Source organism: Taudactylus pleione, unplaced genomic scaffold, assembly GCF_031769625.1.
Source record: "Taudactylus pleione unplaced genomic scaffold, aTauple2 ptg003505l, whole genome shotgun sequence".
In the NCBI taxonomy this organism is placed as follows: Eukaryota; Metazoa; Chordata; class Amphibia; order Anura; family Myobatrachidae; genus Taudactylus; species Taudactylus pleione.
Window position 1 is genome coordinate 342,706 of NW_028287850.1, and position 17,505 is coordinate 360,210.

A 17,505-nucleotide genomic window follows, 5' to 3' on the forward strand; every position below is an offset into this window, starting at 1 on the left:
AATTTTTCTAACAGACTGTAAAATGACAGAAGCCGATAAACCTCCCCTAGCGATGATCTGTCTGTATGACAACAGGTTTAAGAAGCACTTCCATGCAGTCTCTCCAGTCTTGGACATAACATCTACAGGTCGATTCCGCTTTGATTGTTCAGATGACTATCAAAAACGGCGATCTGCAGACATAATCAATCGTTCGCAGATCAGGGACGAACAGCATATTAAAAACCCCCGACTTGCTCTTTTTTTTTTTTTTTTTTTAAGTCACTAGCTATATAGCACGATCACTGTATCAAAATCTCCACTGACTAAACCAGTGTTGGCTAACCTTGACTCTCCAGCTGTTATGGAACTACATAACCCAGCATACACTGCTACAGTTTTGCTATTAGGGCATGCTAAAACTGTGGCAGGGCATGCTGGGATATATAGTTCCACAACAGCTGGAGCGTCAAGGTTATCCAACACTGGACTAAACATACGCCAAGAATCCCCATTTCAACAAAGCCCGAACACATTCAAATAGTTGCTACATTGCGTTTCTTCTTTAGGCCTCAGACCAGCATTTATTAAATTAATTTTCAAGGGAAGTCTTATACCAGTGGTAATCAGATCAATATTGAGTATGTGCATAGAATACACAGACATCTTATATTGCCATTGACAGTTATTCAGAAATATAATATGCTTATAACCGCTTACCTGGATCTACCCGGTTCCATTGTTGTAAATTTTGCCTTATTATAAGAGCGAATGGTTTCCACATTCCAACAAGCCAACTCTCATGACTGTGTACCCAACATACTGCAGACGTGCATTGCGTTGTCAATGGGCAAGATGCATATTCAGGGGAACTGTATGACAAAATGCCTTGTGTTCTGCAGAAATAGTGTCTCAAGCGACAAAATAAAGCTGTCACACTGCCTCCTGATAGACTGGCAAGAGCATGAAAATTAACCTTTAATTCAATAAGCATCCACCAAAAAGACAGATCGGTTCACAGTTTCAGTTCACACAAAGAATGGACTGAAGGCAAATTTACAACTATGAAACAACTTAGTCGGATGGACCTGTTTTTTTATTTTTAATTTTAATCACCAGCTATTAGAAGTTCTTACGCAGATCAAAGACTTCTATTGGACAAATTGGGATGACTGGGGTAATCTATCGTGTGCACTGCTCAGTAACTAATAATTCCGGGATGGCTGCGGCCACAGAAAACGGTGCTTTCTACAGTGTTGGCAGATGGGCAGCGGGTAACAGCTTCACATTGGGGAAGGAGCGAGCCGCACAGTGGCCAAACGTCACAATAGATTTTTCAACAATTTACAACTTTGTTGCCACTACAAAGCCACTTATAAAAGCCTGACTTAAAATGCAGTATTTTCGAGAATTAAAAAGGCAGAACTACATATATACAGCTGGATAGACTGCTATTTTTTTTTTTTTTTTTTAATAAATGGAAATATCAGGATGCCGCACGGGGAACTTGATTGTCCCAGGGGAGCATAATAGCTATGCATAAATATCCCGCTCTTCACTAGGTATTGCAAATTGCCTCCACCGCTGAAAATTTGCCTCCGTTTTGTGAAGGCTTATTTAATTCATAGGTTAAAAGCACCGACGTTTATAATACCTCTGCTTTGTAGCCTCATAGTAAATTATATCTCCTAGAAAATAATCTCAAAACGGCTAGCCAGCTGTATAAAAATACAGACCCTGACAGCGCTGGAAAGACCAAGTACACACCAGGCAGAGTATACGCAGAGCACAGCCTGTGCCACCGTGGTACTCGCCAGTTTTGAATACTCCGTTGACTGTACAACTTTTATAAAAATAGGGCGATAATTTTTTGTTTTCCATTAACCTATGCAGATAAGAACCTACAAATTGTATAGCCTGCTAAAAAGTGTAAAAAGAATATTAAATAAAATGAGTTTCTTATCCTAAAACACTGTAGACAATTTTTTTTTTTTTTTTTTTAAATCGTTTTTTTTTTTAATTCTTTTTGTGTATTTTTTTTTTTAGTTTTTTTTTTACTTTTAAAGTATCCTGTTATGTCCTTTTAGCTTTTAGAAGTGGTCATTTTTTTAACTTTTTTTTTTTTTTAGTCTTAGGAACAATTTAAATAATCTAAAAAAAATAATAATAATAAAAAAAAATCCTTAGGGGAGCGGGACTTGTATAATATCCCCCTGAATGGGGGAACATTCATCTGTCAACCAGTGAAACTGAAAAGCTGAAAGTACAGGACAATTTCACGTCAAAGGGGAAGGGGTAATTATTTTGCTTCCCTAACAGACGTATTCATCCCCCTATAGTGATACCGGTTATTCCACTGTAAAACAGGGCCCTAGAGGGACCTATAGGCCTTTCCCCAGTGCTATTTATAATGCACTTCACCTAACACGAGAAGCTGCAGCAAAACAATTCCTTATATAGAATTAACTTTTGGTGCATGGAAGACATTTCCTTCATGCACTTAGAAAATAAAAATATAGAAACCTCGTCCCATTTGATATTCAGCTGCCCATTGCGTTCGTTAGTTAAAGCTTTTTACGCAGTCGAAAGAGAATACAACAACTATGGAACAGGAACAGCGGCACCAAACAGGTTCAACATTCCAGCAAACTGTTCTCTAGCCCACACGGGAACCAGGGTGACAGAACGTGTACCTTGAATTTCTGGCAAATTACAGAGAACATTAGCTTTCCAAATTGAAATCAGGCATTTATGCTAGAAAAAGTTTTTGCTTTGTAATTTTTAAATTTAGCAGGGCACATGACATATAGGCTAAAATAAACCAGTTCCAAAATATAAATAAAAATAAAATAAAAAATTCCTAGTGTGTTAGCATAAAACTAAAGCTTGCAAAAAAAAAAAAAAAAAAAAAAATTGTTTGAGGAGAATAAAAACACAGATGAGGTGAAAGCTTTAACTGGTATACACTGTTCACACCTATATTTCAAGTTTGGAAACGCATATTTTAAAGCAGCCATACAAAAAAGTATTTGTGAAGAATGCAGAATCTCTGGAAAAATTATGAAAACGTCCCTGCTACCAGTACGTATCTAAATACAAAACTGAACTACCGTATGGTTGCTTCTGTAGCGAGAGAAGTCCATTTTTAAAACAGATAAAATTCAGTCCATAGGTGTGAATGGTATGATCGACAGTCTTTAATTTGTAGTTGTTTAGGATCCTTAAGCATGCAAGCCTGGTAGAAGGTAGGGCCGCAGGGGCACCAGGGATGGACTGCAGTCATCCAGTTTAAGCCAGAGCTGGGAAAGCTTCGGGGTCATCTACATCCGGAGCAGAGACGCTCGACTGAAAGGAGAGAGAAATTAGGTTACATGAGGTTGGGTTATCATCAAGGAAGCTCAAGGGAAGATTACAAGGCACTCTCTAATAGTACGTCCCAGAATAATACTTATAGCCATCAACTGCAGGAGTACTGAGTGAAGGTCTTCTGCTATCCAAATGCTCGTTTGTTACAATCCAAAAAATGTGCAACTCTTACTTTTACACCACGAAAAAAAAAAAAGTAAAAAGGAGAGAACTCTGTATAGTGATACATCCGTATTGTCAATTACAATGCCGACAAGCAGTATGGGGACACCGAAACAAAGGTGGTTATGTCGCCAAATGGTGCTTAAAGCAACGGTGGTACAATTTTAAACATATTAAATAGTTTACAGTGCTGCCAGTGTGCGTATAATGCTTTTGGCAGCACGCTTGCCGACACAGTGGTGTCTACATTTTGATGTCCCGGTAAATCTTGTCGACATTGCAACTGTGGGCAAGATTAGACTACTTCCCCCCTCTGTATATCAAACAGTATCCTATCTTTAATTTACATTGTATTTCAACTCTGGTGAGGATCACTAGCTATAGTTGGTCATTACATTACCATTTATACTCACTGCCACAATGGTATTACATCTCCAGAGCAGGTATCAGCACAAATCATTTGCTTTTAGATCACTCCACGGAATAAAATATTTACAGACAATTGTTCATGGCACACGTATACTAAACACACACTGGTACACCAACACTCACATTTCTCCTACATATGGATAGGCTTAATTACCTTGTCAGTTCTACCCCCACGACTGGGCCTTCCGCCGCGCCCACGGCCGCCTCTTCCTCCACCACGTCCACGTCCGGGGCGGCCAAGGTCTCCAAAATTTATTTCAAGTTGGGATGTGATGTCATTTGCAGGCTTGCGGAAGTGATGATCCAAACCTTCACACTCTGCATGAACCTGAAAAAAGATAAAAATAGAATAAAATTATATATTAAATAGGAGCTTCCATATCACTAATGGGTACTTGTTAGTTATAAGGGCACCACATGAAGAATGGATTCCATTATCTTGAGCGAGACTTAAGAAGCTGGTGCTGCTGACCAAATCAGGGTAGGGGGGTATACCAGGGATCTATAGCAAAGACACTTCAGCTCTATGTCCAGGGGTGTCCATACTCAGGGAGACAAAAATAAAAAAAAAGCCATAGCCAACCCCAAAGTATGCAGGTCAAGTATTAGTCATCCTTGGCTTAAACATTTCAAGTGGCATCTGTATTTCTAACAAGTACCAAATAGTATTCTGTATGCCACAGTCAATCATCTCTATTATTGCAAACTGTAATTGTAAGTGGCAATTCCTATATTTGTAGGAATTTCATATGGTACCTGTATCCCTGTAAATATTCAGGTTAGTTTTTAAACTCCGAGCTTAATGTTGCAAATTTTTTAGATATAAAATCAAAGTTCCACACTAAAAAGTTGAACTCATTGATAAATAAAGCAGATAAATTGCGGTAAATTTGTGTTCTGATTGCATGTTCTGTGTCCTCCTAAAGTGCTCTGCCAGTGAATAATACACCACAATTCTCATGAAGCCACAAGTCGTCATTTCTTCATAACCACTTATCACGGGTAGTCTGTCTCTTTACGGGTCAGTAAACCCATTACATGTCCTAAGGATACAGGGCACTGATCGTGTACAGTAAATGCTGGTATTGTTAGGACAGAACTCATGTGACCAGCAGCCAATCAATGCTGGCGAGGATCACTAGGGCCGTTTATTGACACTCTGAACATGTGTTAATTACAACTAATACACCCATTGGAAAACACTGAACAGCTGGTGTCCCGAGGCTTTAATAACAATGTAGTACTTATACGAGACCAGTTACTAGACAAAGTACCAATGTTTGGGATGATGGGAAGAGTAATCTTGCCATAATAGGTTACTTATTCACACCATCAAACAGTCTTGATTCAATTATGAGCCAATGAAAAAAAAAGCTTAGGACTTCATGCAGTAGACCAGGGGTAGGCAACCCCAGGCACTCCTGCTGCTGTGGAACTACACATCCCAGCATACCATCTCAGTTTTGCTGTTTAGGGCATGCTGGGATGTGTAGTTACACAGCAGCTGGAGTGCCACAGGTTGAATATGCCTACAGTTGACTAGCAGCGCTAAGCAGACACTCCCACAGGACAATGCATGCAAAGACAGGGAGTCTTACAGATGGTTATTAACTGCATCACTAGGACAACAAGGAGGATTAGACATTTCCAAACTAAACTAGTAATGAATAAAAATTCTAGCAAGCCCTCCAAACAAAAATTTTATAATGTCCATTCTGGGGCAGCCTTCTGCCATTCTGCTTTTAGAGGATGATGGATTAACTGCAACAGGGACGATTTTAAGTGGAACGAACTGCACATCTTAGTGTGTGATCTTTTATTGACCTCGGTGGGTACAGTGTTTTATACTGATAATATTCAGAATGTGATTATCTACAGAGAATTTAGGTTAAATACTGCTCTTTCTAGATCTCTCCTGTGCCTCTCAGACTAGTATGTATATCATCAGGCAGCATAGCCCTGCGATATACAGCTGCTCTCCAGGAAAACTGTATCCCAGGCTGAGTTGTGTAACCAAAACGTTGACTTCTCAAACAAAGGGGGCAATTCAATTCAGTGCATCCAGGTGGTGATCACGGAGCTATTCAATTGGCAGCGCTGTTAATCCCAACCAGAGAATATGTGCTTGGACCAATCCTGAAGTGCGCGCAGATATCCGACTAAACCAGGGTTACAACGCTGGTCTCCGTCTTAGCGCATGCGCTAACAGTATCGAGCCCGGCACTTAAGCTTTAGAATACAGGTTACTGCGATTAAACACCCAGCTTTAGGGGCCACAACCTGCATTTCCCCAGGCAGTATCGGGACAATTGAATAGCTACGGGAAACCATTCAAGGCGCTGTTCAACAATGCTCTAAATTGAATCGCCCCCGGTCTAGGATCAAGGGCAGACTTACCAATTAAGTTTTTTTTAAAAAGACACTGCACAACTTTGCACCATTACCCAATCTCTTTACACAAGTCATTTACTATTCTGAAACACAACAAAAAGAAACTTTCCTAAATGGAGACACCCTGGGAGGGGCAGGACAGGCTGATATGGAAAAGCGGCATTTTTCTGCCGGGCCTGTACATTTCTTGTTGGTCGTTTAATGATCTCTACCTGTATAGATCACCCTACAGGAAACCAGCTGCTGCAAAACTGTGCACACCCTGGTAAGCAGCTAACCGCCTGTGACCGAGCGACTGAAAATCGCTCATGTAGTTTAGCCCAATAAGACCGTTACGGAGGACATCCAATCAGGTTGTGCGCTGAACGAGGGAGTGCCGGAGTGAGAACTACTGTTGGTTTTAGCTTTCACTTGTGGTAAAAAATGATCAGCAGCAGTGAGAACGGTTGTTAGAACTGCAAGTTTCAGTTGTTGTAAACATTTACACAGTTGTCCCTCAGGGTCTAGCCTGACCTTTTCATTGATGTTCTAAAGAAAAAAAAAAGGAAAACAAAAAAAAAAAAGTTACAAAAAGAAAATTAAACAAAAACTTCTTAAAAACTTTATCAAATTGAAACCTGTCACCGACTACTGTGCAATACGTTGTAAGCAAAACAGGGAACCGCCCTCCAAACCTAACCCACACAGCAGGAGAGCTAACAGATAAGGGAGGGCTGCCCAAGAAAAGCAGGGTTCGCGGGGCATCGGTAATCCTGAGGTTTGTTCAGCTAACTTTACTGTGCACAGATGATGGGACTAGTGACAAGTAATTTAAATTGCACATTTGGTTTGTAAATAAATTGGGAAATACATTTAAGTTAAGCAACATTGTTACATTGTTCAAATATTGATGGGTAGAATCAAGTCAAAGGGACAAATAAGTTTAATGTTTTGCTAATATTCTCCAAATTAAAAAAAGAAAATTAAAAATATTTACAAAATAAAAATAAAGTGAGGGGAGAGTCATGTTTTATGCTGGGCATACACTACCAGATAAAATGTCTGTCAGACCGACAGACATTTTATCTGGCCGGCTGCCAGCCGCAGAAGTCGCCGGCAAACACTGAGATTTCTCACAGTGTATTCGGCAGACATCCGCACTCCGCCCCCGGGGGAGGAGACATTTGCCTGTTCCTTCCGTAGGAAGGAACACAGGAAATGTCTGTCTGTCGGCTGCGCTGGGCATACACTGCCCGATGCGGCCGACAGTTTACCAGGAAATATCGCATCGGACGGGCATGCTGGACAATTATCGTGGCGATCTGCCGATATCGGGCGGATCGTCCTGATAATTGTAGCGTGTATGTCCAGCATTAGAAAGAAAAAGAACAGAACAAAACCCATTAAATAAAGCTCTGAAGCTGTTGGTTTGATCCCCCTCACATACACAAACGCTACTGGCGAATAAAACACAGGGGGACGTCGCAACAAGCTGTTTGGGGCTTCTGCCTAAATCCCATTCATTTATTTACAGTTTCTTATACAGCGCAGGATATTCCGTTGCGCTTTACAATTGGAAACATTTATATAACAAAACAGGGTAATAGACAGACAGAGGTAAGAGGGCCCTGCTTGCAAGCTTATTAATGATAGTTTTAGGCTCGTACACCTTCAAACCAACTTAAACACCTCTATAATCCTTCCTTCTTCTCCCAATCTACAAACTCACTTTACAGCATTGTGGTAAAGTACCCAGCACATTCAGAGTAAGGGGAATATACAGTGACTAAGGTCCCAATGAAAAGACTACATAGGATGGATAGAAGATGATTAAAGTTACCTCTTCACTCTTCGATTTGTGCAGGACGAACCCTTTCTTCCACTGGCCGTCGGCGCCTTCGTTTGGTTTGCGGATGTTGAATTCAACTTTTGCGCGCTCTTTGTCCTGCATAGCCTTCCATTCGTCCAGCGTCATTTCCTTCGGTCCCTCTTCCTTGACCTCCTCTGCCTCGTTTTCCCTGCAACAAGTGTTACAGTCACTGTGAAGCTTAATAACCTCGTAACCGTAAAGCATTAGTAGTGCATTACCTGCCTGTATGTAATGAAGCCGTGTAATAGATTTATGTACATACTGGTGTTTGATCTAGTTCTCCTCTGTTTAACGCCCAGAAACCACAGCTAACTAGGACAAGGAATGTTCAAAGATTTTGCAGGAAGATCAATTTGGTAGTTAATCATAGGGATAAACTATCTCTGGGAGTGCTCTCCAAACTACATTAACTATAGAGCAAAAGCAGGAGAAAGAAAAATGAAGCACTAACACATAATCTAAACTAACGTTAGCTGGTATAGTACAGCAATTCTTTATTGCCTTACACCAGTGATAGAGGCATTTCAATGGCTGCGCAGCATAGACCAACAGTCACTTGGTCTAATGGAAATGAACCCTAGGACACTTATTTTATAGGCTCAGGTTAGAGCCATGAATTCATATATTTAAAAGGTACATAAGCTGTGTGGACGAGGTTCTCTCCAAAGTGGTCAGTTCTTAACTATATACAGAGAGGAAAGGATTATATTTTGCAATCCTCTAACTCAGGGCTCGACAAATCCCAGGGGCCATGTCGCCATGGCTACCAGATTTTGCTGCCTGGCTACCAGATTTTGCTGCCTGGCTACCAGATTTTGCAGTGAGGGAAGAAGCAGATCCTCATCAGTTCTGGCGGAGATTTGTGCCTATAGTAATGCGGTGTTCAAATCATGCACAGGAGTGCATGTGCCAAGTGTCGTGTATAACAGGTGCATAACACACAGAGCTCTGGGCCTGATTCAGAGCCGGACGCTATTTGCGCTCGCTCGGTCAGAAAAATGGGCCGGCTATTTAAATTGAGCGCTCGGCCTTTGCGGACTGTTGACGCCTCTATGTCTGAGCGAGCAAACGAAACATGCGCTCGCTATTTTGTAAAGACGCTCGCATCATATGTCATCTCCGCTATTTATTAGATTAATCGGGTACATCGAAAGGCGTCTTAACTGCTCGCAGTGCTTGTGGTTGGATTTTCCTACTGCAATCATGCGAACAGTTCAGGCTAAGACAACCAAGTGACGTGGTCGATGACGCTGCTTTGGTAATTATGCACACCCTTAAAACGCCCGTTTTGACTGTTAGGCACGCCTGCGTTCTGATCTCCACTCCCCGTTTTCAAGCACCTTCCCGTTACCACCCACATACGCCTCATCCTGTCACTCAAATTAGCAGGCACTTGCTATTTGGCGAGCGCTCTATTTCCGATCGCACTGACTGGTTGGCGCATGCGCATTACGACCCATACGCATGTGCAGTTGTGCGATCATCGCTCGGAGCGAACGAGCGGCCGCTTACGAGCGGCTCTGAATCAGGCCTTCTGCTCCTTACTCCTCTAATTTTTTTTTTGGTCTGGCTCCTACAATTTCATCCTGGCTCCTAGATTTAAGAAAAATTTGACAAGCCCTGCTCTAACTACTTTTTAAAGCATTACTAGTGAATAGATATAAAGAAAAGGAAGGATTATGACGTGCCATCGCTCACACTAATGGAAATTCACTAGCGCTGACGGGCGGTGAGACGTGAGGAGCAGAGGTGGAACATACATAGGTGCCCAAAGATGAGCGCACACAACATTTCTTAGTTGTGCTTTATTCACGGTCACTCACTTGTTCTCAGAATCCGCAGCGGGTTGTTCTTCGGTCTCGGGTGTCTCCTCGGTGACGGTCGACTGGTCCAATTCGCTGAAAATGAAACAAAGAGCAAAACATTGCAGCTTGTGATCTTTAACTTACAGGCAAATCATTGGCTATTGCCGGGCTAGATCCCAATTCAAGATTAGAAGAATTTCTCTACGTAATTTACAGCCAACAAATTGGCCTGGACTGTGTCAGTAAGAGTCATAGCAGGACATCTGCACTCAGGTACAATCCCAAGTGACCCCTAACCATAAACGGTCAGTTTACGAATCTTTAACAATGAATATAAGGAAACCGTTCCATACTAGATATTTGGGGAGGTGAACGAGGGGCGATATGGGGGAGGAGTGGAATCAGCACACGTTATGTGCGCTGATACCACTTCTCCCCCATTTATTGTGGGGTTGGGTGGTATGCGCCACTGGTCATTATTGGCGCTGCTATCTACAAAATAGCAGCACCGATGTGCTGGGCGATGTATGGACGGTCATTGGCACTGACCGTTCCAACAGCTGCAGCTATCGATGTCGACACCTGCAGCTGTTGTTGCTTTATCACCACAGCAGGAACAGCACTGTCCCTGAAGTGGCGGCTGCTGGCTCCACGCGAGTTCCCGCGCATACACCCAATAGAGCCGGCCGGGAAGGGAGAGACCGCGCATGAGCAGTAGGCTGATGCGCTGTGTACTCAGGCAGGGATCGCCGCAGAGGGGAGTTTTCACTCCTTTGCTCCAGCAGATGGAGAGGTTAATACATCTGATATGTACTGCTTCACCGCGGTAAAGAGGCGAAGCAGAAAGTTATAGCGGTACGATGCGTACCGCTATAATACATCTACACCACTTTGTCTCCTCAAAATGGGCAGATACTTATAATACAAGTGTGCTGCTTATACAGGCAGCTCTCAATGGAACACTGCACAAACCTCAGGCCAACATGCACATAGAAAACGCAGCGAGAGAGGTACCTATAGCATGCACACAGCGCAGGTACACAGAAAACGCAGCGAGAGAGGTACCTATAGCATGAACACAGCGCAGGTACACAGAAAACGCAGCGAGAGAGGTACCAATAGCATGAACACAGCGCAGGTACACAGAAAACGCAGCGAGAGGTACCGATAGCATGCACACAGCGCAAGTACACAGAAAACGCAGCGAGAGGTACCTATAACATGCACACAGCGCAGGTACACAGAAAACGCAGCGAGAGAGGTACCTATAACATGCACACAGCGCAGGTACACAGAAAACGCAGCGAGAGGTGTACCTATAGCATGCACATAGCGCAGGTACACAGAAAACGCAGCGAGAGTTACCTATAGCATGCACACAGCGCAGGTACACAGAAAACGCAGCGAGAGGTACCTATAGCATGCACACAGCGCAGGTACACAGAAAACGCAGCGAGAGAGGTACCTATAGCATGCACACAGCGCAGGTACACAGAAAACGCTGCGAGAGAGGTACCTATAACATGCACACAGCGCAGGTACACAGAAAACGCAGCGAGAGGTACCTATAGCATGCACACAGCGCAGGTACACAGAAAACGCAGCGAGAGAGGTACCTATAGCATGCACACAGCGCAGGTACACAGAAAACGCTGCGAGAGAGGTACCTATAACATGCACACAGCGCAGGTACACAGAAAACGCAGCGAGAGGTACCTATAGCATGCACACAGCGCAGGTACACAGAAAACGCAGCAAGAGAGACGTACGTATAGCATGCACACAGCGCAGGCAGTCATTTTGTTGAGTAAGCCAGCACGTGACACAACTAGTGTCCTGAACGAGGCAGTCTAGTATTCATGAGGCCTGGGACACTCTTGAATACTATTAGTTCAGCCTACAATATACACAGCCTGCGCAGTGCATAGGTAGACTGTAATGCTGCCAGACAAGCACGTTTCTTTCCATATACTGTATCTTCCTTTGTACGATGTTACCTCCCTGGCAGACCAGGCAAACCTCGGAGGTCTGAAAGATTACCCGTCGTCTAAATGGAGACAGCCATTCTGCGACCAGACCTAATATTAAGGAGCATGAGGCCTATGAATTCACTATGAACTAGTAAATCACTGAGGCATGAAGCACAGCTTACCTCAAGTGATGTCTCTAGGACCTAGTAAATTGATCTAAATCTTCAGCACACAAAACGGCTTCCTTAATTTTACACACGTAACCGGTTCAATTTAATGAACGGATGTTGAATTTGTGATTGAAGAGTCTTTGTATAGCTGTTAAATAGCCATTTGGAACAGGGTTCTCCCCGTTATGCAAATAAAATTGAAATGGCTCAAATAACAGGGCTATTCTATTAACTGCATTACAACATATATAGTGTAAGGGCCTCTATACTCACTAGCCTTTATTAAAGGGGTATGCTTTCCTCTAGATGCTGTGGAACTACACATCCCAGCATGACCCGACAGTGTTAGCATGCTTTAACAGCAATAATGTAGCAGGGCATGCTGGGAAGTGTAGTTCCACAGCATCTGGCGGGCGACATGTTGAGTACCCCTGCCTTATTGGATCCATGTATATAAACACACACACACACACACACACTACTTTGTTTCCTTACACCAGAAACATAAACATGTACCATTAACCATAGAAACAAACGAGCAAGAACTTAATAGTTTACAGTTCTTAGAAAAGTTTAAACCTTTACGAAGGAGATCAACCAACCTCAACTCATCCTTAACAGTGCCCCAGTTGTGTGATCCGCTGCCGCCCCTCTTGTCCTCATGCTTCGGGCCACTGAAATGTGAAGAACTAACCAAAATGAGTGTTATGGTCAGTGGGTGTGTAACGTTACTCGGGGAAAAACACAAGACAACCAAAACAAAAAACACGACTTACACTCTGTCACTGCCACTATGTCGGTCAAATTCACGCTTGCCACGAGAGTCAAAACCATCTCCTCTGCCCAAGCCGCGTCCACGGCCGCCGCGTCCACCCCGCCCGCCTGGGCCGCCGCGACCACGTATTGGCCTGTCAATGATGGGTCTGGGGAACAAAAAAAAAAAATTTTTTTAAAAATGAACGAGAAGCGGGTATGTTCTGGAGAACATGCAGGATATATTTATTACATGGCTAAAGGATGAAAGAAATTCTAAATTGCCAAACGATGAAGTGAAACCAAGTTCTGTGCCGAATGGTAAAACCGCGCCACAAACTGGGCGCATTCCTAGAAGTGGCTGGGCACTACGTTACACTGCAAGTTTAGAAAAAATTCCTCTAGCGTACCAGTTCGTCGTGTGACCCTGAGCTCACACAAGCCGTGCCCATTATATTACGTAACAAAAACATTACACATTTGAGCGCTATTCAGCAAGTGATGAGCAGTAGCCGTTTAAATAACCCAATTAAAATAAGGCATTAAATAAATAAAGTAAAAACAAAACGCCACCGGTGTTAAGCTTTATTCTGCCCATTTATTTGAGCAAAATACCCAAGACATTGCCTATCTGGAGGGGGAAGTTGCCAAGCGGTATTTACCTGTCCACGGAGAATTCCCCTGCTTCACCTTTTTCTTCAGCTGGCTTCTCAAAGCGGCGCTCACGAGGTGGCCGCCTGTCCGACTGCCGCCGGTCGATAGGCTTCCCTTCACCCTGCGGGGCCTGTGATGGCAGCGCTGTCTGCTGCTGCTGCGGTGGTGCTTGGGGCTGTTGCTGCTCGGGTCTCCTGCCGGCCCTCCTGATCCCTGTCACACACACATACGATACAAGTCAGTGGCACAAACCACATACATTACTTAAATGTGATTATTCCCCTCATTAAAAAAAAACTTGAATTAACAGAAGGAAATTGCAGCGTATTTTAACAAGAGAAGAGGCTTCTGTACTCCAGCATAGAGGAACTACATTATAAATATATTTGCAAATATTACAAGCGACGCAGTTTGTCAACTAGCGAGTGTAAACAGAATAAGCGTGAACAAACCCTTTTGGTCGGAACCTGTTTGTTGCTACATGGAACAGCGGAATTGGCCCAATTCCCGACAGCGGCAGCCCGACATGGATGAAGATCCCGATCATCCATTAAGGTAAGCATCGCTAATCTAATCCCCCCCCAAACCCTCCTTTAGGGTGCCTAACCCTAATTCCCGCTCTAAGTGCCTAACCCCCCCTTCCCCACTGCCTAAACTTAAGTATCCCAGGGGGGTGCCTAACCCTCCTGGGGTGGCTGTCAATCGAGATTGACGCCTGTCATTTAAACCTTGCGGGGTTAGACAGTCGGGAAGCTGGCGGTCGGGATTCCCTCTGTCGGCTTCCCGACTGTTTCCCGGAACAGCTACCCCAGGAGATGCTTAGAAGACAGTATTTGGTTTTAAATTTAGGATATTAAACCAGATATAGCAGCAGGCACAACTAAATGCAATTATGTGCATGGGGGGGGGGGGAGTTTTTGTTTATCAGAACATTTTCTAGGAACGATAGAAAAAAGGGAAAGGATGTTCAATTGCAGCTGCTCCGAGGAACAAAAAACAAACCGCCTCTTTCATTGCACAAAGCAGATATAAAAGTTCTAGTATTGTGACCCAAAAAAAAAGTACCATGTGTTTCCTGTCATTGTATGGCGATCCTCTCCCCCCCGCGCCCCCCCCTTTCCCCAATACACAGCACTACGTCATAGGTCAGCGTTTTATAAATAATTAAAAATAAGCGCTTATTAGCACAAAGGACTCTCCATTGCATCGTGACAGGTTCAGCAACTTATCCTCAACTCTGAAGTCTGACACAGCAAGTACAACTGCATAAGGGCCGTAAGCTCCTCCCATGTGTGTGTGTTTGGGAGAAGGATTACAAACTGCTTTGGACTACACAAAAACATACTACGGTTACAGGGTAAGGTCACCATGCAGTGCAAGGGCTCCTGGGTAAGAGACAGCCAATCATGATTGACAGCACACCCTGTGGGCTCTGGCTGCTGCACGAGAATAGCCACTTGGTACCACTACTGCTTATTCTGCCCGGACAACAGCTGCTGAAACCCCCTAAAGTGGTGCAAATAAAGATTAACCATTCCATACCAATTATAACTTGTGTAACAACCTCTTCCCCCAAGCTCCCATGTGCAACAAAGTAACTAACACCCTCCTGTGCATCGTGCACACAGCTCACAATTATTCTCTCCTATTTTTTTTAATATATATATATATCTGGGTGCGGCCACAAATTTAGCTGACTATATGTATATTAAACGCGCTGCGAACTTCCACACCCACCAGTGACAGGGGCTTGTGGTTTTGCTTAAGACGCTGGGAAGAGAGCAGATAATTAGAGGTGAGGGGAATAAACATTAGGTGCAGAACTAAATATCCCTGTAACAGGTGCACGCCACGGCACTCTGCACCGCAACTTGCAGGACAAGTCACTCCTTGCACTGTAGCCAAGTCACACAGGCTGCAGACCTCATCTCTCATTACCAGACCACCCTGGGGTTGCACCAATTACTAGTGCAGTATTAAATGGTAATGTGCGTAGATGTCACCGCGACGTTCACCTGCGCTCATCTTTTAAGACAGTAGACAGTCTTAATAATAATAATAAAGTTATTTATATAGCACTTTTCTCCCAATAAGATTCAAAAAGTGCATTCAAGTTTCCCTGTGCACCACCATGGAGCGCGAGGACTAAAGAGCGAAAGTCTCGGTGGCAGCGTCTTAGCCCGGCCGCAGATCACTTACAAATGTATCCCCCCCCCCCCCACCCCACACCTATCATACAGGGGGGGGGGGGGGAACCTGTCCTCCGCCGGGTGCAGTGGGACTGCAAGTCTCAGCATGCCTCCTGCCAGGACAGGGTCCCCCCTGGGCCTCTGGCTCACTCTGTTTACACCTGTGGCAGAGCCATGCAGCGCACCACGTGCAGGGGGACAGGGCTCTGCAGCCAGGCTGGGTGGCAGTAATAATAATAATACTAGCAATGGTCACAGGGCAGCAGCAGATTGGCATCACCCCCGCCTGTCCCCACGTGGTGAGCCGCCCCATCTCCCGCCACAGGCCGCGCACTCCACCCTCTCCACGTGCGGGGAACCCCTCCACCCCCTGTGCGGGGAGGGGCGAGGGGGCATCACAGGATCCGATCACCGCCAAGCCCGGGAGTGTGACGGGCGCTGACAGGTGACAGGGCCCGGGGGGAGGTGGGGGGTGACAGGGCCTGCAGGCATGTGGGGGGGCCTGGAGTCGGGGCCCCTGCAGGTGCAGAAAATAATGGGGTGGGGGTGTATACGGACTATAGAGGGGCCCCCCGCCGGAGCAGCACATACAGGGGCCCAGCAGAGCTGCACCCCGGGGCCCCTGCAGGACTCGCTGTGTGGTGGTGGAGGGGGCACCCATTTTGGTGGGGGGGGGGTGCAGTATATATGGGGGATCCCCATGCATGTGACACCTATGATGACGGGCCGCGGCCGGGGCCCCTGACGCACACACACACACTCGGGGCCCCCGGCTCTCACCTTCCTTCTTGAGGGCCACGGGCGGCGGGGTGTCCTCCTTCTTGTCGGGCAGCGGGTTCTTACGGTCCTTCTGGGACTCCTTCTTGGGCTGCTTGGCGGCCTGGGCCGCCGTCTTGCCTGCGCCCTGGCCCGGTCCCCCCGCTCCCTCCTTCTTCTTGTTCTCGGCGGCCTTTAAGACCTCGAACGGGTCGGATTCGTCGTCGAGTAGCTGGTCGAAACGGTTCGTGACGACGCAGCCGAAGCCTTCCTGCAAGTGTCCGGGCATGATGGCCCCGTTCCAGGCGGATGTCCTCCGATTCTGCGAGGCCGGGAGCGCGGAGCTCGCTGCTGGCTGCTGGCCGTAAGATGGCTGGGAAAGAGGCTGGCTTCTCTTCCGGCGCGATAGACATCCGGGAACTGGCGGCGAGGGGCATGACGGGAAGTGTAGGCCAGGGGAGCGGGGCGCCGGTCACACAGGGGGAGGCGGGGGACTACGAGTCCCGGCATGCCCCGCGCCCGCATTGTCCGCAGCAGCCGCCGCCGCTCTGTGACTGGGCTGCGCTCTGTCTGTCAGTGACATGAGAGAGACACACGCGTTATTTACACACCATACACAAAAACACTCTACACACCACATTATGTGTGTATACATACACATATATACTTACACAGTATAGGCATATACACACACACACCACATTGTGTGTGTGTATATATATATACATACACACACACACACACACCACATTATGTGTGTATGTATACACACCGTATGCATGCATACCATATACATATATCGATAGACACCATATACATACACACTATATGCAGACACACACACTATGCATATACACAAGCACACCATATGCACACACACCTTATACATACACACACTATGCATACACACACACACCATATACATACACACACTATGCACCATATACATACATACACACACTATGCACCATATACATACATACACACACTACATATACATACACTATATGCATACACATACCATATACACAC

At 45.2% G+C, this 17,505-nt stretch overlaps 1 protein-coding gene across 2 annotated transcripts; it reads right to left on the minus strand.

Annotated features, from left to right (window-relative positions):
* Positions 1 to 928: 928 nt before the first annotated feature.
* On the minus strand, positions 929 to 16,886 carry SERBP1 (SERPINE1 mRNA binding protein 1). 2 transcript variants are annotated; one of them, XM_088466558.1, is made up of 9 exons: positions 16,498 to 16,886; positions 13,537 to 13,741; positions 12,898 to 13,044; positions 12,724 to 12,795; positions 10,000 to 10,074; positions 8,147 to 8,324; positions 6,841 to 6,855; positions 4,091 to 4,264; positions 929 to 3,324 (listed from the first exon to the last, which is right to left on the minus strand). In XM_088466558.1, exons 1-9 carry the CDS (start codon positions 16,760 to 16,762, stop codon positions 3,268 to 3,270), a joined length of 1,188 nt encoding a protein of 395 aa, XP_088322684.1. In that variant the 5' UTR covers positions 16,763 to 16,886; the 3' UTR covers positions 929 to 3,267. The 2 variants fall into 2 exon arrangements, with proteins under 2 accessions (XP_088322684.1, XP_088322683.1); XM_088466557.1 differs by having other exon boundaries at positions 12,724 to 12,810; positions 16,498 to 16,885.
* Positions 16,887 to 17,505: the final 619 nt, after the last annotated feature.

Coding starts and splice junctions, on each gene's coding strand:
- SERBP1 (XM_088466557.1), bottom strand. CDS start 16,762: ATGCCCGGACACTTGCAGGAAGGCTTCGGCTGCGTCGTCACGAACCGT. Junction 13,742..16,497: donor CGTGGCCCTCAAGAAGGAAG/GTGAGAGCCGGG, acceptor TGTGTGTGACAG/GGATCAGGAGGGCCGGCAGG. Junction 12,811..12,897: donor CATAGTGGCAGTGACAGAGT/GTAAGTCGTGTT, acceptor CATTTTGGTTAG/TTCTTCACATTTCAGTGGCC.